At 40.8% G+C, this 20,589-nt stretch overlaps 1 protein-coding gene across 3 annotated transcripts in view; it reads right to left on the minus strand.

Annotated features, from left to right (window-relative positions):
• The window catches only part of LOC117325208 (dihydropyrimidine dehydrogenase [NADP(+)]-like), a 61,110-nt gene that overhangs the window by 7,669 nt on the left and 32,852 nt on the right, over nt 1-20,589 (minus strand). For all 3 annotated transcript variants that reach the window (XR_004532213.1, XM_033881295.1, XM_033881296.1), the window contains exons 9-18: nt 16,895-17,002; nt 15,278-15,447; nt 12,689-12,899; nt 12,321-12,505; nt 10,745-10,960; nt 10,328-10,492; nt 6,752-6,820; nt 6,516-6,599; nt 731-851; nt 285-547 (exon numbers count right to left, since the gene is read on the minus strand). Coding sequence is in view for 2 of the 3 variants with exons in the window: in XM_033881295.1 (XP_033737186.1) it covers nt 285-547; nt 731-851; nt 6,516-6,599; nt 6,752-6,820; nt 10,328-10,492; nt 10,745-10,960; nt 12,321-12,505; nt 12,689-12,899; nt 15,278-15,447; nt 16,895-17,002 (1,592 nt within the window). In the remaining variant the exon portion in view is untranslated. The remainder of the gene's footprint in view (nt 1-284; nt 548-730; nt 852-6,515; nt 6,600-6,751; nt 6,821-10,327; nt 10,493-10,744; nt 10,961-12,320; nt 12,506-12,688; nt 12,900-15,277; nt 15,448-16,894; nt 17,003-20,589) is intronic.

Raw genomic sequence — 20,589 nt, forward strand, 5'->3', positions numbered from 1 at the left:
ATATTTATAATGTTATAATATACACAACACTTGATATTTATAATGTTATAATATACACAACACTTGATATTTATAGTGTTATCTAATATACACAACACTTGATATTTATAGTGTTATAACATACACAACACTTGATATTTATAATGTTATAACATACATAACACTCAATGTTTAAACAGGAAATTCTACATAACACACAATACTTGTTTAACACACAGTATAATGTTTTTTTGCTGACATTTTGTGTATGTTCCTATTGTTCACAATACAGAGTATAAACAAACCTGTAAAACGGAGGCTCCGGCCTGTAGAAACTGAAGTCCAGCCTCTGCAGAATCAATCCCTCCTGTAGCCAGAATCGGGAACCCTGGGATAGCGTTAGCGATAGCAGACACAGCCCGTAGGGCAATCGGACGAATGGCATTACCGGAGACCCCACCATATGTGGTGCGCTGAGTCTTGCCAATATTTGGCCATGCAGCTCCGCTAGTCTTAAGTCCCATCAGACCGGACACAGTGTTTGTAGCTGTCACTCCATCAGCCTTGCCTGTACAGTAGAATGTGATAGTGCTGGAGAGTTTGATATGTGATCTCATTATCTTAGACATCAGATCGTTCACTCTACCAATGTCTACCAATAATATATTACAGACACTTCTCTGAAGTAGTTTTCATTATTCTTTAAATCAATTATATGAATGATTTTTAGAAGACAAAGGTGAAACTTTACCTTCGTATGCAGCCTTTGCTATGTGGACAATGTTGGTAACGTTTGGTGTCAACTTAGCAAAGAAAGGGATCTTGATGGCATCTCGTACCCAGCGACAAATGTTCCTCACCATTTCTGGATCCTGTCAGAAAACAAATGCTGATAATGTTATGGTATTAACTGTGTGTCCTTCCCACCTTCCTACATTAGTGATATCATCCCCACCACTCCTTGTATATAGTGACATCCTTCCCACCACCCCTTGTATATAGTGACATCCTTCCCACCACCCCTTGTATATAGTGACATCCTTCCCACTACCCCTTGTATATAGTGACATCCTTCCCACCACCCCTTGTATGTAGTGACATCCTTCCCACTACCCCTTGTATATAGTGACATCCTTCCCACCACCTCTTGTATGTAGTGACATCATTCCCACCACCCCTTGTATATAGTGACATCCTTCCCACCACCAATTGTATGTAGTGACATCCTTCCCACCACCCCTTGTATGTAGTGACATCCTTCCCACCTTCCTACATTAGTGACATCCTTCCCACCACCCCTTGTATGTAGTGACATCCTTCCCACCAGCCCCTTGTATGTAATGACATCCTTCCCACCATCCCTTGTATGTAGTGACATCCTTCCCACCACCCCTTGTATGTAGTGACATCCTTCCCGCCACCCCTTGTATGTAATGACATCATTCCCACCATCCCTTGTATGTAGTGACATCCTTCCCACCACCCCTTGTATGTAGTGACATCCTTCCCGCCACCCCTTGTGTAGTGACATCCTTCCCACCACCCCTTGTATGTAGTGACATCATTCCCACCACCCCTTGTATGTAGTGACATCCTTCCCACCATCCCTTGTATGTAGTGACATCATTCCCACCACCCCTTGTATGTAGTGACATCCTTCCCACCATCCCTTGTATGTAGTGACATCCTTCCCACCACCCCTGTATGTAGTGACATCCTTCCCACCACCCCTTGTATGAAGTGACATCCTTCCCACCACCCCTTGTATGTAGTGACATCATTCCCACCACCCCTTGTATGTAGTGACGTCCTTCTAACCATCCACTTGTATGTAGTGACTTCATTTCCACCACCCCTTGTATGTAGTGACATCCTTCCCACCATCCCCTTGTATGTAGTGACATCCTTCCCACCATCTCCTTGTATGTAGTGACATCCTTCCCACCACCCCTTATATGTAGTGACATCCTTCCCACCACCCCTTGTATGTAGTGACATCATTCCCACCACCCCTTGTATGTAATGACATCCTTCCCACCATCCCTTGTATGTAGTGACATCCTTCCCACCACCCCTTGTATGTAGTGACATCCTTCCCGCCACCCCTTGTATGTAGTGACATCCTTCCCACCACCCCTTGTGTGTAGTGACATCCTTCCCACCACCCCTTGTGTGTAGTGACATTCTTCCCACCACCCCTTGTATGTAGTGACATCATTCCCACCACCCCTTGTATGTAGTGACATCCTTCCCACCATCCCTTGTATGTAGTGACATCCTTCCCACCACCCCTGTATGTAGTGACATCCTTCCCACCACCCCTTGTATGAAGTGACATCCTTCCCACCACCCCTTGTATGTAGTGACATCCTTCCCACCACCCCTTGTATGTAGTGACATCCTTCCCACCACCCCTTGTATGTAGTGACATCCTTCCCACCACCCCTGTATGTAGTGACATCCTTCCCACCACCCCCTGTATGTAGTGACATCCTTCCCACCACCCCTTGTATGTAGTGACATCCTTCCCACCACCCCTTGTATGTAGTGACATCCTTCCCACCACCCCTTGTATGTAGTGACATCCTTCCCACCACCCCTTGTATGAAGTGACATCATTCCCACCACCCCTTGTATGTAGTGACATCCTTCCCACCACCCCTTGTATGTAGTGACATCATTCCCACCACCCCTTGTATGTAGTGACGTCCTTCTAACCATCCTCTTGTATGTAGTGACATCCTTCCCATCATCCCTTGTATGTAGTGACATCCTTCCCACCACCCATTGTATGAAGTGACATCCTTCCCACCACCCCTTGTATGTAGTGACATCATTCCCACCACCCCTTGTATGTAGTGACATCCTTCCCACCACCCCTTGTATGAAGATACATCCTTCCCACCACCCCTTGTATGTAGTGACATCATTCCCACCACCCCTTGTATGTAGTGACGTCCTTTTAACCATCCACTTGTATGTAGTGACTTCATTTCCACCACCCCTTGTATGTAGTGACTTCATTTCCACCACCCCTTGTGTATAGTGATATCCTTCCCACCAGCCCTTGTATGTAGTGACATCCTTCCCACCACCCCTTGTATGTAGTGACATCCTTCCCACCACCCCTTGTATGTAGTGACATCATTCCCACCACCCCTTGTATGTAGTGACATCCTTCCCACCACCCCTTGTGTGTTGTGACATCCTTCCCACCATCCCCTTGTATGTAGTGACATCATTCCCACCACCCCTTGTATGTAGTGACATCCTTCCCACCACCCCATGTGTGTTGTGACATCCTTCCCACCATCCCCTTGTATGTAGTGACATCCTTCCCACCACCCCTTGTATGTAGTGACATCCTTCCCACCATCCCCTGTATGTAGTGACATCCTTCCCACCACCCCTTGTATGTAGTGACATCCTTCCCGCCACCCCTTGTATGTAGTGACATCCTTCCCACCACCCCTTGTATGTAGTGACATCCTTCCCACCACCCCTTGTATGTAGTGACATCCTTCCCACCATCCCTTGTATGTAGAGTCATCCTTCCCACCACCCCTTATATGTAGTGACATCCTTCCCACCATCCCCTTGTATGTAGTGACATCCTTCCCACCACCCCTTGTATGTAGTGACATCCTTTCCACCATCCCCTTGTATGTAGTGACATCCTTCCCACCACCCCTTGTATGTAGTGACATCCTTCCCACCATCCCCTGTATGAAGTGACATCCTTCCCACCATCCCTTGTATGTATCGACATCCTTCCCATTACCCCTTGTATGTAGTGACATCCTTCCCATCACCCCTTGTATGTAGTGACATCCTTCCCATCACCCCTTGTATGTAGTGACATCCTTGCCATCACCCCTTGTACGTAGTGACATCCTTCCCACTACCCCTTGTATGTAGTGACATCCTTCCCACCACCCCTTGTATGTAGTGACATCATTCCCACCATCCCCTGTATGTAGTGACATCCTTCCCACTACCCCTTGTATGTAGTGACATCATTCCCACCATCCCCTGTATGTAGTGACATCCTTCCCACCATCCCTTGTATGTAGTGACATCCTTCCCACCACCCCTTGTATGTAGTGACTTCCTTCCCACCACCCCTTGTATGTAGTGACATCCTTCCCACTACCCCTGGTATGTAGTGACATCCTTCCCACCACTCCTTGTATATAGTGACACCCTTCCTGCCACCCCTTGTATGTATTGACATCCTTACCACCACCCCTTGTATGTAGTGACATCCTTCCCACCACCCCTTGTATGTAGTGACCCCCCCCCTTGTATGTATCATCCTTTCCCCATCCTGCTTGAATGCATCCTTCCGCCCCCCTTGTATTACGTGATTTTTCCATGATGAACAACTTCCAATGACTTTTTAGGAATCATCACCTTAACAACCCCTATCTAGTGACATCCTTCCCACCATCCCCTGTATGTAGTGACTTCCTTCCCACCATCCCTTGTATGTAGTGACATCCTTCCCACCATCCCTTGTATGTAGTGACATCCTTCCCACCATCCCTTGTATGTAGTGACATCCTTCCCACCATCCCTTGTATGTAGTGACATCCTTCCCACCATCACAGTATGTAGTGGCATCATTCCCACCATCCCCTGTATGAAGTGACATCATTCCCACCACCCCTTGTATGCAGTGACATCCTTCCCACCACCCCTTATATGTAGTGACATCCTTCCCACCACCCCTTGTATGTGGTAACATCCTTCCCACCATCCCCTGTATGTAGTGACATCCTTCCCACCACCCCTTGTATGTAGTGTTCCCACTACCCCTTATATGTAGTGACATCCTTCCCACTACCCCTTATATGTAGTGACATCCTTCCCACCATCCCCTTGTATGTTGTGACATCCTTCCCACCATCCCCTGTATGTAGTGACATCCTTCCCACCACCCCTTGTATGTAGTGACATCCTTCCCACCATCCCCTGTATGTAGTGACATCCTTCCCACCACCCCTTGTATGTAGTGACATCCTTCCCACCACCCCTTGTATGTAGTGACATCCTTCCCACTACCCCTTGTATGAAGTGACATCCTTCCCACCACCCCTTGTGTGTAGTGACATCCTTCCCATCATCCCTTGTATGTAGTGACATACTTCCCACCACCCCTTGTATGTAGTGACATCATTCCCACCACCCTTGTATGTAGTGACATCCTTCCCACCATCCCTTGTATGTGGTGACATCCTTCCCACCATCCCCTGTATGTAGTGACATCCTTCCCACCACCCCTTATATGTAGTGACATCCTTCCCACCATCCCCTGTATGTAGTGACATCCTTCCCACCATCCCCTGTATGTAGTGACTTCCTTCCCACCATCCCTTGTATGTAGTGATATCCTTCCCACTACCCCCTGTATGTAGTGACATCCTTCCCACCACCCCTTGTATGTAGTGACATCATTCCCACCACCCCTTGTATGTAGTGACATCATTCCCACCACCCCTTGTATGTAGTGACATCCTTCCCACCACCCCTTATATGTAGTGACATCCTTCCCACCATCCCCTGTATGTAGTGACATCCTTCCCACCATCCCCTGTATGTAGTGACTTCCTTCCCACCATCCCTTGTATGTAGTGATATCCTTCCCACTACCCCCTGTATGTAGTGACATCCTTCCCACCACCCCCTGTATGTAGTGATATCCTTCCCACCACCCCTTGTATGTAGTGACATCATTCCCACCACCCCTTCCCTTGTATGTAGTGACATCATTCCCACCACCCCTTGTATGTAGTGACATCCTTCCCATTACTCCTTGTATATAGTGACATCCTTCCCGCCACCCCTTGTATATAGTGACATCCTTCCCACCATCCCCTTGTATGTAGTGACATCCTTCCCACCACCCCTTGTATGTAGTGACATCCTTCCCACCACCCCTTGTATGTAGTGACATCATTCCCAACATCCCTTGTATGTAGTGACTTCCTTCCCACCACCCCTTGTATGTAGTGACATCATTCCCAACATCCCTTGTATGTAGTGACTTCCTTCCCATCATCCCTTGTATGTAGTGACATCCTTCCCATCACCCCTTGTATGTAGTGACATCCTTCCCACCACCCCTTGTATGTAGTGACATCCTTCCCATCATCCCTTGTATGTAGTGACATCCTTCCCACCACCCCTTGTATGTAGTGACATCATTCCCACCACCCCTTGTATGTAGTGACATCCTTCCCATCATCCCTTGTATGTAGTGACATCCTTACCACCATCCCTTGTATGTAGTGACATCCTTCCCGCCACCCCTGTATGTAGTGACATCCTTACCACCACCCCTTGTATGTAGTGACATCCTTCCCACCACCCCTGTATGTAGTGACATCCTGTAGTCATATCCTTTAATCCTGTCTTGTAATTGTCTTTCTTAGCTGTCCCTGATTGTACCTTTACTTAGTATTTTCTCAGATGAACAACTACCATAGTGACTTTTTACAAATCATCACCTTAACAATCTCTATCTAGTAACATACCTGTCCACAAGCCAATCCCATTCCTCTTTCCCCCATACCATGGGGACATGATAAGTTCAGCTCAAGGGCATCAGCACCAGATTCCTGTAATTTATTGGAAATCATTTCAAATAAGTACAAAAACATAATTTCCATTATGATGACATTTATCAAGAAGAATTTGTACCCTTAGGTCAGAACAAGGCAATTATGTAACTATGATTATTGCAATTTTCACAATAAGGTTCATTCCTTACCTCAGCCATCTTTGCCAATACCATCCAGTCATCCTTACTGTAAGCACACATGATACTGGCAATCAGGATCTGTTGAGGATCAAAAAAGTGTTACAGTTCCATGACTTCAATTATAACCAAGTATCAAACAAAGTCATACACCAACAATATCTCAGGTAAACAAAGTCATACACCAACAACATCTCAGGTAAACAAAGTCATTCATCCACAGCATCTCAGGTAAACAAAGTCACACATCCACAACATCTCAGGTAAACAAAGTCATTCATCCACAACATCTCAGGTAAACAAAGTCATACACCCACAACATCTCAGGTAAACAAAGTCATACACCAATAACATCTTAGGTAAACAAAGTCATACACCAACAACATCTCAGGTAAACAAAGTCATACACCAACAATATCTCAGGTAAACAAAGTCATACACCAACAACATCTTAGGTAAACAAAGTCATACACCAACAACATCTCAGGTAAACAAAGTCATACACCAACAATATCTCAGGTAAACAAAGTCATACACCAACAACATCTCAGGTAAACAAAGTCATTCATCCACAGCATCTCAGGTAAACAAAGTCACACATCCACAACATCTCAGGTAAACAAAGTCATTCATCCACAACATCTCAGGTAAACAAAGTCATACACCCACAACATCTCAGGTAAACAAAGTCATACACCAATAACATCTTAGGTAAACAAAGTCATACACCAACAACATCTCAGGTAAACAAAGTCATACACCAACAATATCTCAGGTAAACAAAGTCATACACCAACAACATCTTAGGTAAACAAAGTCATACACCAACAACATCTCAGGTAAACAAAGTCATACACCAACAATATCTCAGGTAAACAAAGTCATACACCAACAATATCTCAGGTAAACAAAGTCATACACCAACAACATCTTAGGTAAACAAAGTCATACACCAACAACATCTCAGGTAAACAAAGTCATACACCAACAATATCTCAGGTAAACAAAGTCATACACCCACAACATCTCAGGTAAACAAAGTCATTCATCCACAGCATCTCAGGTAAACAAAGTCATACATCAACAATATCTCAGGTAAACAAAGTCATACACCCACAACATCTCAGGTAAACAAAGTCATACACCAACAACATCTTAGGTAAACAAAGTCATTCATCCACAGCATCTCAGGTAAACAAAGTCATACACCAACAATATCTCAGGTAAACAAAGTCATTCATCCACAGCATCTCAGGTAAACAAAGTCATACATCAACAATATCTCAGGTAAACAAAGTCATACACCCACAACATCTCAGGTAAACAAAGTCATACACCCACAACATCTCAGGTAAACAAAGTCATACACCCACAACATCTCAGGTAAACAAAGTCATACATCCACAACATCTTACATGTAGGTAAACAAAGTCATACACCCACAACATCTCAGGTAAGCAAAGTCATACATCCACAACATCTCAGGTAAACAAAGTCATACACCCACAACATCTCAGGTAAACAAAGTCATTCATCCACAACATCTCAGGTAAACAAAGTCATACATCCACAACATCTCAGGTAAACAAAGTCATACACCAACAATATCTCAGGTAAACAAAGTCATACACCAACAACATCTCAGGTAAACAAAGTCATACACCCACAACATCTCAGGTAAACAAAGTCATTCACCCATAACATCTAAGGTAAACAAAGTCATTCACCCACAACATCTCAGGTAAACAAAGTCATACACCCACAACATCTAAGGTAAACAAAGTAATAGACCAACACCATATCAGGTAAACAAAGTCATACTCCAATATTACCTCACACAGCAAGATTATTCAGTGAATTAGTCTCCTACTGAATGTGAAGTTATGTCAAGAATGCACGGATGATCAATAAATCTGATTTATAAAATCTAAGATATTTACTGGTAAGTGGCATCCTTTTACCTTGAGATTGGATCACAAATTTTAAATCGGGATTCAGATGTGAAAACGAAAAAAATTCAAAGATGCAATGTGACAAATTTTATCAATGATATCGCCCATTCTATAGTGTAAAAATTAACCATGGATATATCAAGTGATGATATAACTTATTCCTGAATTAAAAATATTTGATACCCGAATCTGGAAAAATCGCATCTAAAAGAAAATATACTTTGAATGTGCATACAGTTGTATCAGGATCATACTGTATGGAAACTGGATATCTAAGTATTACATGTGTACAGTGGACGCCATCACAGAAGTTCTGAAGTGTGTGTGTAGAGAGACCGACTTTGGTACGCAACACACTGTCTCATTTAGGTGAACCCAAGTCTAAAGTATGAAGCGCCAGTGTTTAGAAGTGTAGGATATAGAGTCCGGACAACATTTTACTTTGATATAGATCAAAGGTCACAATATAAGTTAGAGCGACCTACGTTTGGTACCACCTCAATTAGGTGAACCCATGCCCTAAGTAGTGCAAGTGTGAACTGTCAGGTGTTAAAGTAATGGTGAGGTTTACCAACCTTTACAGGGAACTGTCGGGATGTCAGGTGAGGTTTACCAACATTTTCAGGGAACCATGGCATTTAATGGTAAAGGTGACGTATACCCACCTTTTCAGGGAACCATGAGGATTTTCAGTAATTATTAGGTTTACCCACTTTGGGGTTTTTCGGTAATAATTAGGTTTACCCACCTTAGGGTTTTACAGTAAAGATGAGGTTTATACCCACCTTTTCAGGGAACCATGGGGTTTAATGGTAATGATTAAATTTACCCACCTTGGGGTTTTTTCGGTAATGATTAGGTTTACCCACCTTGGGGTTTTAGGGGTTTTAAAGTAAAGATGAGGTATATAACCCATCTTTTCAGGGAACCATGGGGTTTTATGGTAATGATTAAGTTTACCCATCTTGGTGTTTTTCGGTAATGATTAGGTTTACCCACCTTGGGGTTTTAGGGGTTTTGAAGTAAAGATGAGGTATATAACCCATCTTTTCATGGAACCATGGGATTTTATGGTAATGATTAAGTTTACCCACCTTGGGGTTTTACAGTAAAGATGAGGTATATAACCCATCTTTTCAGGGAACCTTGGGGTTTTATGGTAATGATTAAGTTTACCCACCTTGGGGTTTTTCGGTAATGATTAGGTTTACCCACCTTTTCAGGGAACCTTGGGGTTTTATGGTAATGATTAAGTTTACCCACCTTGGGGTTTTTCGGTAATGATTAGGTTTACCCATCTTTTCAGGGAACCTTGGGGTTTTATGGTAATGATTAAGTTTACCCACCTTGGGGTTTTTCGGTAATGATTAGGTTTACCCACCTTTTCAGGGAACCTTGGGGTTTTATGGTAATGATTAGGTTTACCCACCTTGGGGTTTTACAGTAAAGATGAGGTATATAACCCATCTTTTCAGGGAACCATGGGATTTTATGGTAATGATTAAGTTTACCCACCTTGGGGTTTTACAGTAAAGATGAGGTATATAACCCATCTTTTCAGGGAACCTTGGGGTTTTATGGTAATGATTAAGTTTACCCACCTTGAGGTTTTATGGTAATGATTTGGTTAACCCACCTTTTCCGGAAAATCCCTCTTAAGCTCAGTAACACTTTTACACCAGTAAGCAGCAGTTTTCTCACTGATCAGCTCTATGTTGAGGAAAGCCCCCTGACCAGGACCAAACAGGTGACCGGAAGTTGTCCCTCGTACAATTCTTGGAGAGACATTCGTCACAATATCCTGAAATATTGACATTTCATCCATATACAATGTATAAGTAAAGGAATTTTATATAAGTATACATTCTACAGCATTATCAAACTCAAAATGTTCCTAACCTGTTAAACTCTTTCTCTATCAACATGATGTCATGTCTAACCAGTCACTTCTCATTTGACTCCATACATGTACACATCAATATTAACAGAAATGAATACATGGACATCCAATAAACAATCGTTATCAGTTTGACATATTTGTAGAAGTCATTACTTTGTCTAGAGCGAAGGTTTTGGTGAGGGCGAATCCCCAGCCTTGTTCGAAGCTCCGGCGGATCATGGCACTGCTGGTGGTTGGAGGGGCGCTGGCCAGGCCGAAGGGGTTCGGGAACTTGAGACCACACACTTCCACGGAGACATCAACACTGTCAATGGCTGTGAAGAACTTTGGCAGACTTGGGGCTGCAGGGACAGGCAGGCCATGGAGGGACTGTCAACACATTATGAAGACTATGTTGGCTGACAGACATATCAATTGTAAATAAATAAGACATTATAAAAATTCACAGTGCTATGTTTGTAACTGTGCATTCAAATGTACTGTAAGTTGTGCTTCAAGCTATTATGCATACATAAAGGCGGAAAGGTTTTAATATTGGTTTTTTTTCTCTGTTCCTCTAAACAAAACGAAATATGTGGAGGAAACTTAAACCCAGGAAAACTGAGAAATATCACCACAGAGTAGTTTTAATAGAGAAAGAGTGATAACAATATGTTAAAGGATTCATGATTGACAGGACATCCGTACAGATCATTCCACATACATTGTATCTGTAGGTATTTGTGGGTGTAACACCAGTGTACCCTAGTACATACCTGTGGGTATTTGTGGGTGTAATACCAGTGTACCCTAGTACATACCTGTAGGTATTTGTGGATGTAACACCAGTGTACCCTAGTACATACCTGTAGGTATTTGTGGGTGTTACACCAGTGTACCCTAGTACATACCTGTAGGTATTTGTGGGTGTAACACCAGTGTACCCTAGTACATACCTGTAGGTATTTGTGGGTGTAACACCAGTGTACCCTAGTACATACCTGTAGGTATTTGTGTGTGTAACACCAGTGTACCCTAGTACATACCTGTAGGTATTTGTGGGTGTAATACCAGTGTACCCTAGTACATACCTGTTGGTATTTGTGGGTATAACACCAGTGTACCCTAGTACATACCTGTAGGTATTTGTGGGTGTAACACCAGTGTACCCTAGTACATACCTGTTGGTATTTGTGGGTATAACACCAGTGTACCCTAGTACATACCTGTGGGTATTTGTGGGTATAACACCAGTGTACCCTAGTACATACCTGTAGGTATTTGTGGGTATAACACCAGTGTACCCTAGTACATACCTGTAGGTATTTGTGGATGTACACCAGTGTACCCTAGTACATACCTGTAGGTATTTGCGGGTATAACACCAGTGTACCCTAGTACATACCTGTAGGTATTTGTGGATGTACACCAGTGTACCCTAGTACATACCTGTAGGTATATAACACCAGTGTACCCTAGTACATACCTGTAGGTATTTGTGGGTGTTACACCAGTGTACCCTAGTACATACCTGTAGGTATTTGTGGGTGTAACACCAGTGTACCCTAGTACATACCTGTAGGTATTTGTGGGTATATAAAACCAGTGTACCCTAGTACATACCTGTAGGTATTTGTGGGTATAACACCAGTGTACCCTAGTACATACCTGTAGGTATTTGTGGGTGTAACACCAGTGTACCCTAGTACATACCTGTAGGTGTATAACACCAGTGTACCCTAGTACATACCTGTAGATATTTGTGGATGTACCAGGAGGCTGTTTTACCATCGTTGACGGACTCCACTGTGGTCTGAGCTACTCCGGCCAAATCTCCCCCACAGAACACCCATGGTTCACTGGTCGTCATGGTGTCAGTGTTTACATCTGGTAGTCCCCACTTATTCAACTTGATGGGTTTCATAGCATCCACCACTATCATCAAAATACAATCAAATACAGTAATCATGACTTCATATTTACACACAAGGAGGCCTAGGGTAAGATAAAAAAACTTTTGGACTTATATGGAATAATCATAAAATAACAGATATATTGACTTGAAATACCTATAATGACAAATATCCTTTCTTACAAATGACTAAAATCTCTACCAACCATCTGACTCGGACAGTCCCGATCCAAACGCAGAGATGACATAGTCTGCCTTGATCCTGATTGTCTCCTCTTCATCTTCGACCCAGTTTCCTTCGTCGTCCTGTTCTGTGCGTACAAACTCCATCCCAGACACTCGTCCTCCTTTCTTCATCACCTGACGTGGCGACATGAAGGGCAGAAACTCACATTTCTCCTCCTTAGCCAGCTCCATCTGTGACATTTTAAAAATTTCAATGGAGGATAAATGAATTACAAAAAGGTATTCCCAAAAAAGCAAAAAATCCTGAAGAATTTTCGGAAATTGTGAAAATGCTACCTAAGAAAGGCATAGAGTAGAAATTCAGTTAACACATATAGTTAACACACAGCTGTCTGGTTATACACCTCCTCTAAAACTGACATAGTTAACACACAGCTGTCTGGTTATATACCTCCTCTAGAACTGACATATAGTTAACACACAGCTGTCTGGTTATATACCTCCTCTAGAACTGACATATAGTTAACACACAGCTGTTTCGTTACATATATACCTCCTCTAGAACTGACATATACATGTAGTTAACACACAGCTGTCTGGTTATACACCTCCTCTAGAACTGACATATAGTTAACACACAGCTGTCTGGTTATATACCTCCTCTAGACCTGACATAGTTAACACACAGCTGTCAGGTTATATACCTCCTCTAGAACTGACATATAGTTAACACACAGCTGTCTGGTTATATACCTCCTCTAGAACTAACATATAGTTAACACACAGCTGTCTGGTTATATACCTCCTCTAGAACTGACATATAGTTAACACACAGCTGTCTGGTTATATACCTCCTCTAGAACTAACATATAGTTAACACACAGCTGTCTGGTTATATACCTTCTCTAGAACTGACATATAGTTAACACACAGCTGTCTGGTTATATACCTCCTCTAGACCTGACATAGTTAACACACAGCTGTCTGGTTATATACCTCCTCTAGAACTGACATATAGTTAACACACAGCTGTCTGGTTATATACCTCCTCTAGAACTGACATATAGTTAACACACAGCTGTCTGGTTATATACCTCCTCTAGAACTGACATATAGTTAACACACAGCTGTCTGGTTATATACCTCCTCTAGAACTGACATATAGTTAACACACAGCTGTCTGGTTATATACCTCCTCTAGAACTGACATATAGTTAACACACAGCTGTCTGGTTATATACCTCCTCTAGAACTGACATATAGTTAACACACAGCTGTCTGGTTATATACCTCCTCTAGAACTGACATATAGTTAACACACAGCTGTCTGGTTATATACCTCCTCTAGAACTGACATATAGTTAACACACAGCTGTCTGGTTATATACCTCCTCTAGAACTGACATATAGTTAACACACAGCTGTCTGGTTATATACCTCCTCTAGAACTGACATATAGTTAACACACAGCTGTCTGGTTATATACCTCCTCTAGAACTGACATATAGTTAACACACAGCTGTCTGGTTATATACCTCCTCTAGAACTGACATATAGTTAACACACAGCTGTCTGGTTATATACCTCCTCTAGAACTGACATATAGTTAACACACAGCTGTCTGGTTATATACCTCCTCTAGAACTGACATATAGTTAACACACAGCTGTCTGGTTATATACCTCCTCTAGAACTGACATATAGTTAACACACAGCTGTCAGGTTATATACCTCCTCTAGAACTGACATATAGTTAACACACAGCTGTCTGGTTATATACCTCCTCTAGAACTGACATATAGTTAACACACAGCTGTCAGGTTATATACCTCCTCTAGAACTGACATATAGTTAACACACAGCTGTCTGGTTATATACCTCCTCTAGAACTGACATATAGTTAACACACAGCTGTCTGGTTATATACCTCCTCTAGAACTGACATATAGTTAACACACAGCTGTCTGGTTATATACCTCCTCTAGAACTGACATATAGTTAACACACAGCTGTCTGGTTATATACCTCCTCTAGAACTGACATATAGTTAACACACAGCTGTCTGGTTATATACCTCCTCTAGACCTGACATAGTTAACACACAGCTGTCAGGTTATATACCTCCTCTAGAACTGACATATAGTTAACACACAGCTGTCTGGTTATATACCTCCTCTAGACCTGACATAGTTAACACACAGCTGTCAGGTTATATACCTCCTCTAGAACTGACATATAGTTAACACACAGCTGTCTGGTTATATACCTCCTCTAGAACTGACATATAGTTAACACACAGCTGTCTGGTTATATACCTCCTCTAGAACTAACATATAGTTAACACACAGCTGTCTGGTTATATACCTCCTCTAGAACTGACATATAGTTAACACACAGCTGTCTGGTTATATACCTCCTCTAGAAATGATATATAGTTAACACACAGCTGTCTGGTTATATACCTCCTCTAGAACTGACATATAGTTAACACACAGCTGTCTGGTTATATACCTCCTCTAGAACTGACATATAGTTAACACACAGCTGTCTGGTTATATACCTCCTCTAGAACTGACATATAGTTAACACACAGCTGTCTCGATACATACCTCTTCTGGAACTGCCCTGATGTTGGTAAATCCTTTCCTAAACACCACATACACCTTCTTGGCCCCACATCGTAATGCAGAGGTGGCACAGTCAAATGCTGTATCACCAGCTCCCAGAACGATCACCTTTCCCTTTACCGCGGGCAGCTGGCTCCCACAGGCACACATACCTTTAGTAGACATATCCAGATTAAATCATTATCATCCCCTTAGCTCCAACCCAGAGACCTTGACCCTTTCAGTACCATGATTTCTATACAACTTTACTTCAGAATAAGTTTTCATCAAAATCTATAATTCGTTGGTTATATACAAATGACAATTGAAATTCTATTTTAGGACGTGTGACCTTAGCTTATCACATTTGGCCTGATATCTGAAATGCAAACTTGAGGTATTTCATTTTTAATATCTACCTGGCATTGAAAAAGTATTATAGTGAGGTTCAACTCCATACAAATGACAGAGGACTTTACAAACTAATTAGGACATCATAATGATAGATGTCATATTTTACTTATGTAGAAATGAGACGAAATAGTGTGGTTTCAATGAAAATTAACTAAAACATCATACAGGGGGGTTTATTTACATGATAAGGTTTTATATAGAGACTTTACTAGGATAAACAAAGAACATTAGACTTAGGTTTTATATAGAGGCTTGACTACAGATAAACAACGAACATTAGACTGAGGTTTATATAGAGGCTTGACTACAGATAAACAACGAACATTAGACTTAGGTTTTATATAGAGGCTTGACTACAGATAAACAAGGAACATTAGACTGAGGTTTTATATAGAGATTTTACTAGGATTAACAAGGAACATTAGACTGAGGTTTTATATAGAGGCTTGACTACAGATAAACAATGAACATTAGACTGAGGTTTTATATAGAGGCTTGACTACAGATAAACAAGGAACATTAGACTGAGGTTTTATATAGAGGCTTGACTACAGATAAACAACGAACATTAGACTGAGGTTTTATATAGAGGCTTGACTACAGATAAACAAGGAACATTAGACTGAGGTTTTATATAGAGATTTTACTAGGATTAACAAGGAACATTAGACTGAGGTTTTATATAGAGGCTTGACTACAGATAAACAACGAACATTAGACTGAGGTTTTATATAGAGGCTTGACTACAGATAAACAAGGAACATTAGACTGAGGTTTTATATAGAGGCTTGACTACAGATAAACAACGAACATTAGACTGAGGTTTTATATAGAGGCTTGACTACAGATAAACAACGAACATTAGACTGAGGTTTTATATAGAGGCTTGACTACAGATGAACAAGGGACATTAGACTGAGGTTTTATATAGAGGTTTGACTACAGATAAACAACGAACATTAGACTGAGGTTTTATATAGAGGCTTGACTACAGATAAACAACGAACATTAGACTGAGGTTTTATATAGAGGCTTGACTACAGATGAACAACGAACATTAGACTTAGGTTTTATATAGAGGCTTGACTACAGATGAACAACGAACATTAGACTTAGGTTTTATATAGAGGTTTTACTAAATATCTACAAGGGACATTTGAAGGACATTAAGAGACCTAAGTAAACTCTGGTTAGCTATGCACATACCGGCCTTGCTGGCTCTGGATACTTTGGGTAGAAAATCTTTAGATGTGTAAAACCCCATCTCCTCAGTCAGGTCTTGAAAAATTGGAATTCTCTTTGAGTCTGGGAGACCTAATGAGGAAAAAATATGATAGTTTTTAATGATTAAAAGTTAAATTTGAAATCTAAATCAATAAAATTCTACTCATGAATCTGTGAATTCTCACAACAAATTGAACAAGGTGCCATCACACACCGTACATCAAACACTGTACATTAAAATCCCACACTGTACAATAACATCACACACCGTACAATAACATTACACACTGTACATCACACACTGTACAATAACATCACACACTGTACAATAACATCACACACTGTACAATAACATCACACACTGTACATCACCCACTGTACATCACACAGTGTACAATAACATTACACACTGTACAATAGCATCACACACTGTACAATAACATTACACACTGTACAATAACATCATACACTGTACAATAACATCACACACTGTACAATAACATCACACAATGTACAATTACATCACACACTGTACAATAATATCACACACTGTACAATAACATCACACACTGTACAATAACATCACACACTGTACAATAACATCACACACCGTACAATAACATCACACACTGTACAATAACATCACACACTGTACAATAACATCACACACTGTACAATAACATCACACACTGTACAATAACATCACACACTGTACAATAACATCACACACTGTACACCACACACTGTACAATAACATCACACACTGTACAATAACATCACACACTGTACAATAACATCACACACTGTACAGTAACATCACACACTGTACAATAACATCACACACCGTACAATAACATCACACACTGTACAATAACATCACACACTGTACAATAACATCACACACTGTACAATAACATCACACACTGTACAATAACATCACACACTGTACAGTAACATCACACACTGTACAATAACATCACACACTGTACACCACACACTGTACAGTAACATCACACACTGTACAATAACATCACACACCGTACAATAACATCACACACTGTACAGTAACATCACACACTGTACAATAACATCACACACTGTACAATAACATCACACACTGTACACCACACACTGTACAATAACATCACACTCTGTACACCACACACTGTACAATAACATCACACACTACAATAACATCACACACTGTACAATAACATCACACACTGTACATCACACACTGTACAATAACATCACACACTACAATAACATCACACACTGTACAATAACATCACACACTGTACATCACACACTGTACAATAACGTCACACACTGTACAATAACATCACACACTGTACAATAACATCACACACTGTACAATAACATCACACACTGTACAATAACGTCACACACTGTACAATAACATCACACACTGTACAATAACATCACACACTACAATAACATCACACACTGTACAATAACATCACACACTGTACAATAACATCACACACTGTACAATAACATCACACACTGTACATCACACACTGTACATCACACACTGTACAATAACATCACACACTGTACAATAACATCACACACTGTACAATAACATCACACACTGTACAATAACATCACACACTGTACAATAACATCACACACTGTACAATAACATCACACACTGTACAACATCAACACTTACAATACATCAACTGTACACACACACTGTACACATAACTCACACCACACTGTACAATAACATCACACACTGTACAATAACATCACACCCACACTGTACAAACATCACCACACTGTACACCACACACTGTACAAATAACCTGTACACCACACACTGTAAATAAACATCACACACTGTACATCACACATGTACAATAACATCACACACTGTACAATAACCTCACACACTGTACAATAACATCACACACTGTACAATAACTCACACACTTACAATACACAACACTGTACAATAACATCACACACTGTACAATAACATCACACACTGTACAATAACATCACACACTGTACATGACACACTGTACAATAACATCACACACTGTACAATAACATCACACACTGTACAATAACATCACACACTGTACAGTAACATCACACACTGTACAATAACATCACACACTGTACATCACACACTGTACAATAACATCACACACTGTACAATAACATCACCACACTCTACATAACATCACACACTTACAGACTCACACACTGTACAATAACATCACAGTGTACATAACATCACACACTGTAAATAACATCACACACTGTACAATAACATCACACACTGTACAATAACATTACACACTGTACAATAGCATCACACACTTGTACATCACACACTGTACAATAACATCACACACCGTACAATACAATCACACACTGTACAATAACATCACACACTGTACATAACATCACACTGTACAATAACATCACACCCTGTACAATAACATCACACACTGTACATACACACACTGTACATAACATCACACACTGTACAAATACACATACATACACTGTACAATAACATCACACTAAACCTCACGTACAATAACATCCACACTGTACAACATACACTCACCACTGTACAATAACATCACACACTGTACAATAACATCACACACTGTACCATCACACACTGTACCAAACATCACACACACTGTACAATAACACACACCACTGTACAATAACATCACACACTGTACATAAATACACACTGTACAACCACTGTACAATAACATCACACACTGTACAATACATCACACAACTGTACATACACACACACTGTACAATAACATCACACACTGTACAATAACATCACAACACTGTACAATATAATCATCACACCCTGTACATAACTCACACATGTACAATAACTATCCACTTACACACACTGTACAATAACATCACACACTGTACATAATCATCACCTACTGTACAATACACACACTGTACAATAACATCACACCTGTACAATAAACTCACAACACATGAAATACACAGTCATACCCTGTACATACATCACAGTGTATCTAACTAGACACTTGTACATACATTCACACACTGTACAATCATCACACACTGTACATTCCACATGGACAAAACTTCATCACTTACAATAACATCAACACTGTAATACACACAACTGTACATAACATTAGCGACTGTACATAACATTACACATGTACCAATAACATCAACACACTGTAATACATTCACACACGTACATCACCACTGTTGCTATAACTTCACTGTACAAACTCACACATTACAATTAAATCCACCTGTACAATAACCTACAACTGTACATAAAATACACACTTGACCAAGCTGACAATAATTAACATGTACAAAATACATCCACGTACATACACACAACTGTACATAATACACGTTCATAAGTATAAATCAAACAGGCATTTACTTCACACTAAATAACCCCATTCACACTTACAATTTACCTTACAATAAACACTGTATCAAACACTAAATACTTTAACCACATAAGTACATATACTGTCATAACATAACCTGCAATACTACTGTAATACAATGATTACACTGTACAATATCCAACACACACTGTAAATCAATGTACCACACCATTCACACCTGAATATCACATTACATACACAACATCCCACTGTCAC

This window comes from Pecten maximus, chromosome 4 (assembly GCF_902652985.1).
Source record: "Pecten maximus chromosome 4, xPecMax1.1, whole genome shotgun sequence".
NCBI lineage: Eukaryota > Metazoa > Mollusca > Bivalvia > Pectinida > Pectinidae > Pecten > Pecten maximus.